General features: G+C 36.0%; 1 protein-coding gene and 1 pseudogene across 1 annotated transcript; one reads left to right on the top strand and one right to left on the bottom strand.

The window, feature by feature from the left end:
- Positions 1–4,300: 4,300 nt before the first annotated feature.
- On the top strand, positions 4,301–6,338 carry LOC113301890 (protein yippee-like At4g27745). The gene is made up of 4 exons (XM_026550729.1): positions 4,301–4,495; positions 4,822–4,903; positions 4,995–5,131; positions 5,871–6,338. Exons 3-4 carry the CDS (start codon positions 5,039–5,041, stop codon positions 6,096–6,098), a joined length of 321 nt encoding a protein of 106 aa, XP_026406514.1. The 5' UTR covers positions 4,301–4,495; positions 4,822–4,903; positions 4,995–5,038; the 3' UTR covers positions 6,099–6,338.
- Positions 6,339–9,112: 2,774 nt separating this feature from the next.
- Positions 9,113–12,967, bottom strand: LOC113301504 (annotated as a pseudogene).
- Between the last annotated feature and the right edge of the window lie 1,782 nt (positions 12,968–14,749).

The raw sequence follows: 14,749 nt of genomic DNA, 5'->3' as shown, positions 1-14,749 counted from the left end.
CTTTTTAGAGAGTCAACTAGATAGTCAGACTCAATCTAGAGTAAGGTATATCAAAGAGTTTAATATCTCTAACTCTTAACTCAATCCGCAATCAGCAAATAGAAATCTGCGAGACCGACTGAATATAAGAGTAAACTTGAACGGTACCAAAGACCAATGTTCAAGGATAAATCAATCTCAATCAACAACCAAAGGTTGGATTTCCTAATTGATCGATACAACACACAACCTGTGATATTTTAATTATATAACAAAATATAATGCGGAAAAGAAACAACACAGACACCAGAATTTTATTAACGAGGAAATCGCAAATGCAGAAAACCCCCGGGACCTAGTCTAGATTGAACACCACAATGTATTAAGTCGCTAAAAATACTAGCCTACTACCAATGAACTTCGGACTGGACTGTAGTTGAACCCTAATCAATCTCACACTGATTCAAGGTACAGTTGCGCTCCTTAAGTCTCTGATCCAAGCAGGATACTACGCACTTGATTCCCTTAGCTGATCTCACCCACAACTAAGAGTTGCTATGAACCAAAGTCGAAGACTTGATAAACAAATCCGTCTCACACAGAAAAGTCTATAGGATTGAATAAATCTGTCTCCCACAGAGATACGCAAGAGTTTTTGTTCCGTCTTTTGATAAATCAAGGTGAACAGAAACCAATTGATAAACCAGACATATATTCCCGAAGAACAACTCAGTATTATCAATCTCACAATAATCTAAATTGTATGATGGCGAAACTAGATATTTTGTAATCACAAATGATGAGACGAAGATGTTTGTGATCACGTTTTATCTTGTCCATCGGAGAAATTAATCTCGAGAAAATCTTAGAGAAGATAGTACTCAAACCATAGAATCAGGCAAAATCAGAACACACAACTACAAGAGAAATAGTTGGGTCTGGCTTCACCATCCCAATGAAGTCTTTCAAGTCGTTAACCTACAAGGTTTAGGAAAACCTAAGGTTAAAGGAGAATCGACTCTAGTTTATGCAACTAGTAACACACATGAGGTGTGGGGATTGGGTTTCCCAGTTGCTAGAGTTCTCCTTTATATAGTTTTTAAATCAGGGTTTACCTTGGTAACAAAGCATTTAATATTCACCGTTAGATGAAAAAACTGATTCAACCAAGATAATATCTTTCAACCGTTATATCGAACTTAGCTTGTTACACACAAATGAAATGTACCCTCATTTAGGTTTATGAACCGTACCCAAACGTGTACACCATGTTGGCTCAACAATAGTTAACCGAAGTTAGCCATATGATAACTCTCATATCAACCATATTCATCTTAACCATAACTATTTAAAATGACTCAAATGAAACTAGTTAAAGAGTCGTTGCTATATTCTCACAGAAGTATACAAGAACACAATCGAAACAAAATCGGTTTGATTCACTCGAATCAATTCATGAACATTATAGCCACGGTTTGCAAAGATTGCATTTCTTATAATATAAATGTTTAAGTTCATGAACACAACCGACTTTAGAAAGTAACCCACTCAAGTACGCAAACGTGTACGCATACTTGAGTAGCCGGACTTGAGTTTGGTTACGCCAGTACGCGTACGGATGCACATACTACTTAAACTTCTAAACTCCAGCATATTTTCACGGACGTGAACTTTCCGCCGGTATGCATACGGGTAAGCATACTTTCCCAGACATCAACAACCACCAATACGCGTACGGATACACATACTTCAGGTTCCCGGTTTTGGACTTGCACAATAATGTGATTAACACACTATGTTTATATCCAAACATGGTTACAGGATTCTAAACTCTTTATTTCAATCATTGAAACTTTGTTAGAGGATGTTATATAGTTTTTATTCACAAACTATTTTTCATCAAAGAAATTTTCAAGTTATCGAAATTATCATAATGAAACATTCCAAGACTTCACCAAATGATTTTATCACACAAACCATGTGGGATGTTACTCGGCAATTTTCATATGATCTTATTCGGACTGTCGTCACGAATGTAAGATGAACTTGGCCGAAGCGAAAGCTTGCCAACACATATTCTGAGAAATATATAAGCGAGTTAAACTCGGCTCGAAATCTCAAATGTGTATAATAGAAAACTATATCGTAACACGACTTATGTCTCAATATAGGATATATAGTAGAAATAGACTTTTTAAGTGATAGATAAGTTTCAGTCTCCACATACGTTTTGTCGATGAAGTTCCACAGACTCCCCTTAGTAGTTTTTCGTCTTCAAATGATGAACGTCGTGAAGTCTAAAGCTCAACTACACAATCTATGTCCTAGTCCGAGACATCTATAAATAGGCTAGAAATCAAGACTTATAGTTTTGATCACTACATTGACAAACATGCTTGAGATAACAACACATGCGAGTTCGACCGAGCAATGCTCTAACAAAGACATGTATTGCAGGTAAACTTACGTCCGGGACCTGTATGAATCCACTGGGAAAATTCATAGTTACGGCTGTATCTACACCACAAATCAGCCGTAGGTTCTTATACGACCTGGTCTCCTTTCTAGATTCTGGACATAAATCTGGGATTGCATTTGAATTGACTTGTAAAGTTCAGATTTACGGCTTAGTAAAGGTTATAACCCATCCGTTTGTACTTACGGCCTGGTCTCTTCTATAAATCCCAGTCGTAAACCTGAGATTGTATTGATTAATTGTATTGAGTTTTTCGAGGAACGACTATTTTTTTTCTTCAACAAACTAGCTGTCGTGTCATTTTTTCCTATAAAAGACCCTTCCCCAATAAAGTAAAAGTGCAAAAACTCTTAAATTTCTTCAAACTCTCCAATTTCTCCAACAAAAAAGTAGAAACATGGTTACTCTCTATACTACCGAGGAGGATATTGCGATTGTTAGAGCCAGTAAAGCATCACGAAGATATAAATATTTACATCGATGAAACCTCCGATTCTTTTTGGAACCGTGTGTGTATTGTTTTTCTGGCGTTAAACGGAAATCATAGTGGAAGATTGATGAAGCTCGTTAAGAAAAGATTCGAGAATCTCTTTCCACAATTAGAAGCTTTCAAAGAGGAAATGGAAGCAATAAAGGAAAACAATCCCAATATCCCACGTGCTCAAAGACTAAGTTTGTCTATAATTCGTCCATCAAAAATTATTTTGAATAATATTAACTTATAATTTTTTTGTTTTTCAGTGGGACATGGCCGAATCCGATTATGAGGATGTCCATGAAAAGAAGTTTGAACTTCATGGTTGCTATCATGTCTTGGAAGAAAGTACTTATGTTGATTTCGATCACAATTATTAAGAACCATATTTGCAATGTAATAATCTTTTCTTTAAAGTTTATACTATGAAATTTGTATGCCTTTCCGTTTCAATAAAATGTTACAAAATATATATGCCTTTTCCTTTTTATCTGAGCCTAAAAATGACACAATTATATAAACACAAGGAAAATTTCTAGTTTTTTACAAATACAAAACCACAAACGGGTAGGAAAGTCTCAACCGAGATGGGCTTTGACGGCTAGAAAAACTTCAAAACCTAACCGTTAAACGAACACATGGATGCAAAAAATTTTCATGGCTGGGACACTACTACCACGATTAGGAATTCGTAGCCGAATCAAAAGAAAAATTTCTAGTTTTTTGCAAATACAGAACCACTAACGGCTAGGAAAGTCCCTACCGAGTTGGGCCTTTACTGCTAGAAAAACTGCAAAGCCTAACCGTTATAATAACATACGACATGGAAACTAGTATCACGTTTAGGGATTCGTAGCCGAATCAAAATAATTTTTTTTAATTTTATCCAAAACCTTCTAGCCGTAATCAACCCAGAAGCAGATTTTCTAAATCCTAAATTCATCAATCTTACCTATTAAACCAATCTAAAGGTAAAATAAATGGTGGGATTTTTCAATTCTTAACATTCAGAGATTTACTGGTGTTTGAATAGATTCATACACCGAATCTTCAGTTTGTGGTCCAATACCTTCATCGAAATTAGAATCATAACCAGTTGATTGTGGATTCAATTCAAATCATCCTGATCTGGTCATCTTGAGAATCATTTTTGAGAAAAAGAAATGGGGTCAGTGAATTAATTTTGGTTTTTGAGTTTTGAATTAATTTTGATTTTAGGTAATAGAAAAAATAATTAAAGGGCAAATTTGACTTTTGACACCTATTTAGGATTCTAGAATCTATGAAGTCCCCAAGACCCAAATGGATGCAGGCCCACTAATAGGATTCTTATTATACCTGTATACTTCGATTATTGTCGGTAGTCGGCACCGTTGCTAGAAAAATGAGTCACATTAAAAAAAAAAGCATCTTACCTAACTTTCTTTAAATTCAGCAAATCCAACTGAATCATACGGTTGAAATGAAATCATGTTGAGTTTATCAAAATTGGTTCTTCAGAAATTTATAACAAACCTCACTGACTGACTTAACACATAGCTATTGAATTGTCACTCATTGTTGAGGTTAGTCGGAATAAGCCCTTCTCCTTCTCTTTACATCTCTCTTTAACTTCTAATTCATTGTTGGGTTTCAATTAATTTTGGATCCTAATTCATTTTTGCTTTAGTGTATCGGATTGATTCTTTACCCCAAATCTTATCTTAAAATTTTAAATTTATTTCTAATAAATTAATGATTTCTATTTGTTTTGTTGTTTACTCTTATATTCATTAAAACCTATCTTTGTCAATCTTATTAATGCTTCTTTATTACTATCTAATTTAGGATCTTTACTCAATCTTATTCTACTTATTGTACTGTGTTGTTAATTTTCCATTTTTGTTAACAGAAATTCTCTTGAAGAAGTGTTCAAGGGTTTTAGTGGGTTTTCAGCTTGTAAATAGAGGCAAATTATAAAAGGGTTTGTCTAGGTATACTTTCTCTGAAACTTGGGGTTTTATCGGCAATTTTGAATTTCCTAATAATCTAAGGGTTTTCTTGATGTTTGTTTGTTTTGATCAGTTAAAAGGAAGGAGTAAGTTAATGTTAAGATTGATTCTGGATTGATGGCAGAATTATCTGGACCTAGGTTGTATAGTTGTTGTAATTGCAGAAATCACGTTGCTTATCATGATGATGTAATGTCTAAAGCTTTTCAGGTAAACCTTTTAACTCAGGCACTGCATATTATCTTCTTGATGATTTTATCTTGAATTTGATAATGGGTTGGGATTCCTGTTTCAATTCTTGCTTGTATATAGTTTACTTTGTAGATTTTGATGGGCAGGCTTAATAGAATGAAAAAGTAATCATCTTTTAAGAAAAAAACTAGAACTTGGTCTGGTTTGACTGCTATTAGGGAAACTGGAACTTGGGATGTGCTTCAAGCAAGCTTAATACCAGCGCATACATTCAGAGTTATGTCCGGAAACTATTGTCAAGATTTACTGATTGAAAAAAGTGGTCATAATCTTACTTCAACAGTGAAAACAAATTCTTTTTGTTTAGATTGTTTGGGTTGTCTCATTTCATACCAAATGAAGCGAACCTGTTTTCTAAGTAACCTTTGTTTCGTAGAGTAGATACTTCAATGGTATTAAAGTTTCAAAATCATGAAGTGCGTAGAAGCTAGTTGCAGAATTAGACGTCGGATTGTAAAAAATATTTGAGAAGAGGTTTTTTATACAGAGGAGATTTAGGTTTAGTACTTTAGTTTAATCTTTTATGGGCATTTTCATTTTTTGCTACAAATTGATGGACATGAACTTGTTTAAAGGGTAGTAATAGTTTGTTCTTTGTCTTGTTTATTTCGTGGCCATCTTTACTCGGTAACGGTTAGATGAATTATTTATGAAATCCTTGAATCAATATCCAACTATTTTTGAATTTTATCCTTAGGGGAGACATGGACGAGCATTTTTATTCTCTCATGCGATGAACATAGTGGTGGGACCCAAAGAAGATAGGAATTTGATGACTGGGCTTCATACAGTTGCTGATGTCTACTGCTGTGATTGCCGTCAGGTGTTGGGTTGGAAGTATGAACGAGCTTATGAAGAATCACAGAAGTACAAAGAAGGGAAGTTCATACTGGAAAAGTCAAAAATCGTAAACGAAAATTGGTAAATCCCTTGCACCATCTCTAGTTTGTGTGCCTCATTGGTTATGTATGAATTGTATGTATATATGTATGTATGCATCCCCATGTTCACGTTTGTACAGAAAATCGTCATTAATTGGAAGACTCTGTGATTGTGCTTCTTAGTTCATTCATGTGTCTGAAAGTTGTGTTTTGTGTTCTTTGTGGATAAACTTCACCTCTGATGATGTCGTAATTTAATCTTAATGCAGTTCATGTTTATGCCAGTTATCTGTTTTCTGAATTAAATCGTGACCTTTAACCGAACTTGACAAATAGATTACTTTGTGTTCATGCTGGTGTTATGTTTATCGAGTCGAAGTGTAGTAAGCCTCTATATTGGGGTGGTCTAAGATTGTTACTTCGTGGATGTAGAACTTCATGACCATTATCTTGGTTGGCATAGGTAGTGATCGAGTGAGTCTCAGATCCTTCAGCTTGATCTCTTTTGTTTGCTAAATTTTCGCATCAATCATCCTGCATCAAGCCTGATATTGTATTTATTTGGCAAAACATTATGGATATCTTTGGTGCGGTATATTTCATGATGCAGGATAATATCGTTGTGTAAGATTCATAGGTTTACCTATTGTTGACAAACTCCCGCGTTCATTTTTGGTTGAACATCTTTTGAAAGTTATGTGGAAGTGATTAGTGTGGTGGATTTGACTCGAGGGTAGGAGATCTCTTTCTGACAGATTAGACTTTTAGGCCACTTCAGTCAGAGCCCTTGCTTCCTCATCCTTAATAACAAGTTTTTAACAAGTATGAGAAATCAAGATATTGGGTTAATCTCTAGTGTAGACACCAAGGAGGAATGGATTCATGAACATAAATGAGCTTCACTTGGTAGACCCACAATTTCTAGTTGTGTACTTCTTACCAATTCGAGTTAATCTCTAGTGTAGAGCACCGATATATGGATTCCTTAACATAAATGAGCCTCACTGGGTAGACCCACAATTTTTAGTTGTGTACTTTTTGACAATTGGAGTTCGATTCAATTGATGCTTACATAAAAAATGATTGAATTGGTATTCATGCCGATGTGCAATGTTCACCTTATTTTTAGACTATTATTGTTCTTTTACCTGTTTGAAGAAAGTATCAAGTAAGTTATTATCCTAGTCAAATTTGATTACCCTGCTGGTGATGATCTTGAAGAGCAAGTTGAGATTTCATCAGGGTATGTAACAACGGTCTGACAATATATGTGCAGAACCGTTTATATTAAAGAACCAGAAGTTGTGGTAATATGTATTTCGACAGCTCTTGACAACAGCATATTGTTATAGGCTCTCTCCATTTAACCTTAAGTTGCATGCATGATTAGGTGAAAACTGAAAACTCTACGTTTTATTTAAGATGGTTATTGAAATTGGTAGGAATTTTTCAGTGTTGGTGTAGATTAGAAGATAAGGGATTTCTCAACAAGAAATTAGCCATAGATTTCATTTCAAATGGACTTTCTCAAAACTTCTTAGACAATTGAAAAGAGAGATTGAGTACACGCCTTATTGTCCTTTTTATTGCTATATTTATTCATTATGATAAAATTCTTCTTAAGATAAGTTTTGAGTCTTACTTAATTATGGAACACAGTACTAATTAAGAGTCTTTAAGATGGAAATTGAAAATTTGACCAGTATCCTCCTATGTGGTGGGGTTGCATTGCTAGTAGTCGACCGAAGTTTGAAAATTGAGTGGAATGAATAGAATGGAAAAGGTCAAAGTTGGCTACATATTGTACTCTCTTAAAAACCCTTAATTGTCTGTTATGCTAACTGGTTCCCATATCTTCGTTGGAATATAATCACAACGAAAGAGCACAAGTGATGGAAAGAGGGGGGGTGCACAGAAAATGTACAATCATCTATCCTTATATAGAGTAAGAGAATGCGAGGGAGAATGGAGGGAAGAGAGTAAGTAATTAAAGAACAGTAAAGAGAATAATGAATGAAACTGAAATAAAGAGACGTGCATCCATACTCCGTGACAGCTTCCCTGGTTTAAGATCAAGCAAGCAATAACAACGGCGACGACCACGAATATTAAAAAAAATGGCCTTTATCAAGATAATATTCCATAGACTCCATTCGACTCATCTTCTATTTCTTTGGTTTCAAATTGTAACTGCAAAGAGGATAGACCCCAAAATGTTTTGCTCAAAGTGATACTGCAGCATGTAACATCCGTCGTGCCTGACCTTTCTTACATTGGTTGTCGAGTGTTGGACAGGATGCACAGAAGGCATTGCACAAGGTAAGAAAGTCAAATGAGGTTCCAAGTTATTACCTCATCCGTGAAGCTTGCCGTTTTATCATTCAAAAATATAGGAGAAACATGAGACTGGTGTCTCTTTGTTTATAGTGTTTGTCTGTCGTCATCAGAGTTGACAATGAGTAAGGATATCAAGCAACTCAGCTACAGCACCCACCTACTTGTGCTCGAGACTTATTTGTAAATAATTTCTGAAGTAAAACATACTTTATTGAACTTGAATAACCCAGTTACAAAAAATATACTCGTAGGTAACCTGTGTTGCTATGTCTTTTCGCGATCTCAGCAATGATTGACGCACCGGTATTGTATCAAACAAGTTAGCAACTTAGCATACGATTCCTAAGGTATTACACAGGTTTCCAGATAAAGATCATCCGAACTCCTACTTTTACCACCAAAAATTAATGATTTCTTTTTTATTTTTCCCAAATGAGCCCTACGCACGACACAAGGGGATAATATTTCCAGATGCCTTTGTCTACCATTAAAACTTCTACCAAGGCTTTACTGAGGCAAAGTTCATCGTTTTCTTGAACGCCTTTATAAAGTAATTCAACATACAGACTAAACTTAGGGAGGGATATCCTCTTTTTACATATAGTATTCTTCGTTTTTCAAAAGACAATTTCTTGATCAATGATCAAGGATTGTGGCCATCGTAATGGTGGACAATCAAGGTATGATAAAGGTAAAAATACGTTTTAATGCAGACCAGAGATCCCGAGAACCAGACAATCATCTTTCAATTGTATGTGTCAATTGTTTTACCAAATACAAAACATTCCAAGGGGCAAGGGACAATCAAATAAACAGTAACCTGTTCAATAGAAAACCTCTTATTCATCAAATCCAACAATCAAAGATTCAATAGATTCTTTTTTGTGAGCCACTTTTGTTTTGCATCCTCTAGTGTCTTTTCCTTCAAATGAGCGAGTTCTTGAAACCACTGCTGGTACTGTGATTCGATTGCTTCTAGCTCTGATTTAAGTTCGATATCTCCATCCATGTTTGAACAATTCGAAACATTTGGAAGTCCTCGTGAATCATTAACCGCAACATCCATCTCGGTGACACATCCATCTGAAAAATAACAACCAACATCACCAGCATCACAACAACCCGTTGCTCTGTTGTCATTGTTGTGCAAGCCATTTGGAATCAAATATTCAGCTGATACCTCTGAAAGAAGCGATGATTGAGAGTCACGTTCTTCTCCATGAACCAAACCAGAATGAGAATCAACTTGAACATCAACTTTTCCGTTAGAGGCACCTCTGTCAGCTTGGGCGCTAGTTTCTTCACGGCTTCCCATGCCCAACAGATATAAACTATCAACAACTGATGACATTCGATCACTTCGGAAGAATAGAGAAGAATTTTCGTACGGGATTCCACAGAAGAATAGCTAATTGATGGTTTCCAACTAGGTACAAGCTTCATTATCAAGAAATCAATAAACTCAGCAATAAATGCCACATCTTGATATGATAACTTGAGGTTTTCTACCATCTCACTAGCAATGGAGCGCACTGTATCACTATCCAGGAAAAAGACAAAATCAATGGTTCGCGCTCTACCTGTTCATAAAATATACATAAGATTCAGGACATGCTATTACATAAAGTAAAACACATAAATAAAACATCAAATCACTCTTACCGAATGGGTCGGCAATGCGCAAAGTAAATTCGATCGAATTATCAGCATCATTTTCCCCCCTTTTAATCTAAACTCATTTTCTTTATTTGTCCTTTTAAATTCCAAACCTGGAAGCTGAAAATTTTCATTGCTATTTTTCGCGCTAATTGGAATTTGCTTGTAATCAGAGTCTATGTCCATGGAAAATAATCCTGACCTGTGAAAATTGGATGGTTTAGAAGGAGGATTAGGTAATTGTACAGGATCACGAGTGTGCTCCTTAAGATTATGAACTTGGAGGAACGGATCTTTTAACAACTCCTTTGCAGGTAATCTAATGGAAGCTGGAGCGAGACACCTCAGTATGAACTCTTTAACCTGTGGATCATTCACTTTTCCAAGGGATGCTGGCTTAATTCCCTGCAAATGCAATAACAAAAATCAGCAAAAAATAGATTAGTGTCGCAAATAATATTATCAACATCAAGCTAAAGACAAACAATTTACCTTGGTAACCTTTTTGAAGATTTGGGCTGTAGTAGTACACTCATTGTATGGATACTCGACAGTAACCATCTCTAAGATACACATACCAAATGAATATATGTCGACTAATTCATTGTGTTCCTCATCATAAAACTCCGGTGCCATAAACTCAGGAGTACCTAAAAAATAAAATAACGAAAGAAGCAATTGTGTGTGTTAAAGAAGAAAAAAGGTTCTATTAAGAGGAAAAAGCAAAGCTATTAAGAAATTCATGCTGTATTTCAAATTTAAGAAACTTGAGTTGTTACCAAGGATGCTTTGAGCAGTGGGCTTTAGCATAATAGTCGCCAACCCGAGATCCCCAATTTTAACTTCCCCATGGTTTCCGTTAACAAAAATGTTATCGCATTTCAAGTCTCTATGAATAATCGGAGGGTCATGTGTATGGAGATAATTCAGACCTTGGAGAATTTTTCTTGCCCAATTCTTAATAGCCTTCATATCAACATTTTTGTGCTTCTGTCGATATCTATTCAGTAAAAAACATTTAATATCACAAGTTTGCCACGGAGAATAAGCAAAATTAAATTACACCAAAAGACAATGCAAGCATTAACAGAAAATATAACTTACTGCCTCAAATTTCCAGAAGTAAACAACTCAGTAATTATGTTGATATTTTTTTTCTTATGATCTACCCATGAGTTATAGAACTTAACAATATTTTCATGTTTCAAAGTCTTCAAAAGATGTACTTCAGAGTATAATCTTCGTAATTCATCTGGTGATTTCAACATATCATCAACTCTCACTTGGTTCCAAGCTACTTCTAATCCATCAACTTCGTCAAATGCCTTATATCTTAAAAATCAACATTAAGGAACCAAAATATACCATGAAGTATCCAAGTTAAGCAAGTAATACTTTCTTTGAAAATTTGAAAATTAAGAATGAGAAATAAAAATATATATCCCAAAAATGTTGTTTTTGCAAATGATTTCAATCCACTGAAACCCAATTCTTTCAAAGGATACACAGTCTTGGATGCTCCTCTGCTCAATATTTCATCAAACTGATAAAGAAACAGATAATATGAATGATTCTTCAAAAGACGAATAATACGATAGCAACATGAATAGAAACAATATTTAAACTTCACGGTCTAAATATTTTTAAGACTATTTTGGCATTTACTCCTACTAGTTTACCTCGATATCTGATACACTTGCGCAAGTTGAGTTAAAAATGATCAATCTCAAGGTTAATCCACTGTTGGATTGAGTGTCAGACAAACACAAATTGAGTTAATCTAAGACTGGATAGAATTTTAGACAAACAACACTAAAACTGATCAATATCAAGATTATCATAAATCAAATTAAGATACACTATCCTGGACTATGTTATCCCATTTCCAATAAATTATGAAAACAAAATATTTATTAAGATACACCAATGATCACATCCCAAATATTTTACACATAAATTATGAAAACAAAATGCAGAAGTTATCCTACAACATCAACCAATAACATTAACTCGATAACAGTTCTTTGAAATCAAATTTTGAGGAATTTTCAGCATAATTTACATTTAACACAAAAATGCACTAATCGAATGTAAAATACAACAGGCTAACAAAGGTAATAAGCAAAATCTTCAATTTACCACATAATTACGAATCAACAAATGCATTAAAATTCTAATACAAATGATAAGATCTATACCCGGACATATCGATTGGTTGGATCCTTTTCAACAGGTTCAGCTTCAACATGATCTGTTTCCCAAGACAACAAACTATCTGGAACTAAAAATTCATTTGCAGAAGTCATTGTAGTTAGTAATTCAAAAAGCTCTCAGGAAAAAAATATTGATTAAAATTTTCCAAAAACACTAATCAAAAACGTCGTTCAACCCCAATTGGAATCAAACGACGCTGCTCAGAAAATGCCTCGGATGCGACAGAATATGAATCGAATGCCGATCGCAGACGGAACCGGCTTTCGATGACAAATATTTCTAAGAATCCTACACCCATTACCCTAACTTCCATATCATCTAATAATTCAATTCAATTCAATTATTTTTGAACAATACCTATTACCATCTCAAAACCCATTTTTTTTTCCCAAATAGAGGGATTTAAAAATAGGCTTGGAAACCCGAAAAGTCAAATCCATTACATGAGAACACCAATAAGTAATCACAGAAAACCATCAAAGAAAAATAAAGAAAAAATCAAATGAACTGTACTCGAAAGAAAAACAAAATCAATGCAGTGTTAATCAAGAAAGATAAACCTTTAGAAAAAACAATGAAAAGGGGAAAAGAGAGAGAAGAAAACCCTAGTTGATTAAGAAATGGGATTGGATTGTTGTTCTATCAGAGAAGAAAAAGGGATGCAAAAACAGTTGTACGGCTGATTTGAGAAAGTTCTTTTTTTTAGTAAAAACTAAGCAGCAGAAATCAAAGTAAAAGGAACAACACCCTTATTTTTCCCGGCGAGATTGGGGTATACCCAAATTAATTGGGGTGTACCCATTTTAAATCCATCCAAAGTATTGTGTTAAGGGGTGTCTAAAAGATGAGCGAACCTCAAGAAAATCGAGTTTTTCACGGAAAGGTTCGCCGACAGTCCAACTCTTTAAAAAGCTAACAACCGTGTGCGTGTTGGACTCAGTCTGACCTGCCGAGTTATTAATTCCGATTTCTTACTATTTTACCCTTCCTAGTCGAGTCGGGTATAGTTCTCTGGAGTTCGGTTAAGTAAACTTGTATCAAATCTTGCATGAAGAAGTTTTGTAGAGACTTGAGTGCATGAAGTTGTTGTTGAAGTTGATGGTTGCTGGTGTTATATTCGAGATTATTTTCTTGTTGTTCTTCAACTCTTAATTATGCTTGGAATAATCAAGCTTTCACTTAACTAGTTAATGTAATTCTTATCAACTGGTGAGTCGTGTGATTATACTAGATGCATGATTTGATTAAACACTTTTCTAATATCGCTTCCATGAATTGAAATTACTTTTCACAGTTTACAGTTTATATCAATCTAGTTTTTTTATGGAATTTGATGATCTAATTTCGGATTGATGTTGATATTGAATCATGGGTCAACTATATTTTATATCAATATTAGGGTTATCAATACCAATGGTATGCCAATTGATAAGCTAAGGTTCGCAATTTGAGAACTAGAATTCTTCATGATGAAATTTGGGGTTTTCTTTGATATTTTATCTGTAGCTAATTGAGTAACTGGGCAGCTAGCGAAACTGAAAACTAGGGTATGAAAACATGTTTTGGTCGGCAGAACCCAAAATTTTCAACTACAGTATTGTTGATGGTGGTTTTTAGCTTAGGGTTAAAATCGTAAAACCGTACAACTGACATGACGTCACTATGACCATTAGCACATTTATTGAATCGATCAGCATGCCTACGTAAGAATTACCAGGGTACCTTTTTTTTATGTGTCATGTTCCATGGCAGAACCCTTAACATTGACCGACATCATCTATGCCAAACCCTAATTCTCATGCTACCGCGCCAAGGAATGTCAACCATGCCAGCCGCACCACTGTGCCAATGGAAAACCATGCCAGCCACATCTCCGCGCCAAGGCATGCCAACCATGCCAGCCGCACCACTGTGCCAATGGCAAACCATGCCAGCCACTTCCGCTCCAAGGCATGCCAACCATGCCAGCCGCACCATTGTGCCAATGGAAAACCATACCAGCCACATCTCCGCGCCAAGGCATGCCAACCATGCTAGCTGCACCATGTGCCAATGGCATGCCAAACCCTTGGCCCCACCATGCCAAGCCAACCGCACCTTGCCTTAGCCCCACCATGCGAAGCCGTCCGTACCAAACCCTTGGCTCCACTATGCCAAGCCATTTGCGCCATTGGCCTTGGCCCCACCATGCCGGCCTTCCCTATGCAGCTACCAAAACGAAGGCGTGCGACGATCAACGACCACCCTTCCATCCTGGATGCAAATCCTAGCCGTCCAAGGTCGCCAAACAACGCATGGTAACCTTTGGCCCAAAACCCTAGTTTTGGCCACGCCAAACCGCGCCAAGGCATGCCATGCCACATGTGCCAATGACATGCCAACCACCTTGCCGCGCCACACCATGTCGGCCTTCCCAATGCGGCTACCAAAACGAAGGCGTGCGACGATCAACGGCCACCCTTCCATCCTAGATGCAAATCCTAGCCGT

The sequence above is a fragment of the Papaver somniferum genome, chromosome 8, assembly GCF_003573695.1.
Source record: "Papaver somniferum cultivar HN1 chromosome 8, ASM357369v1, whole genome shotgun sequence".
Taxonomy (NCBI): Eukaryota; Viridiplantae; Streptophyta; class Magnoliopsida; order Ranunculales; family Papaveraceae; genus Papaver; species Papaver somniferum.
This window is presented reverse-complemented; position numbering and strand designations above follow the sequence as displayed.

What these genes read in the sequence shown, in the direction of transcription:
- LOC113301890 (XM_026550729.1), top strand. Translation starts at nt 5,039, where the DNA reads ATGGCAGAATTATCTGGACCTAGGTTGTATAGTTGTTGTAATTGCAGA. An exon ending in TAATGTCTAAAGCTTTTCAG is followed by an intron (nt 5,132 to 5,870) that starts GTAAACCTTTTA and finishes TTTTATCCTTAG; the next exon opens with GGGAGACATGGACGAGCATT.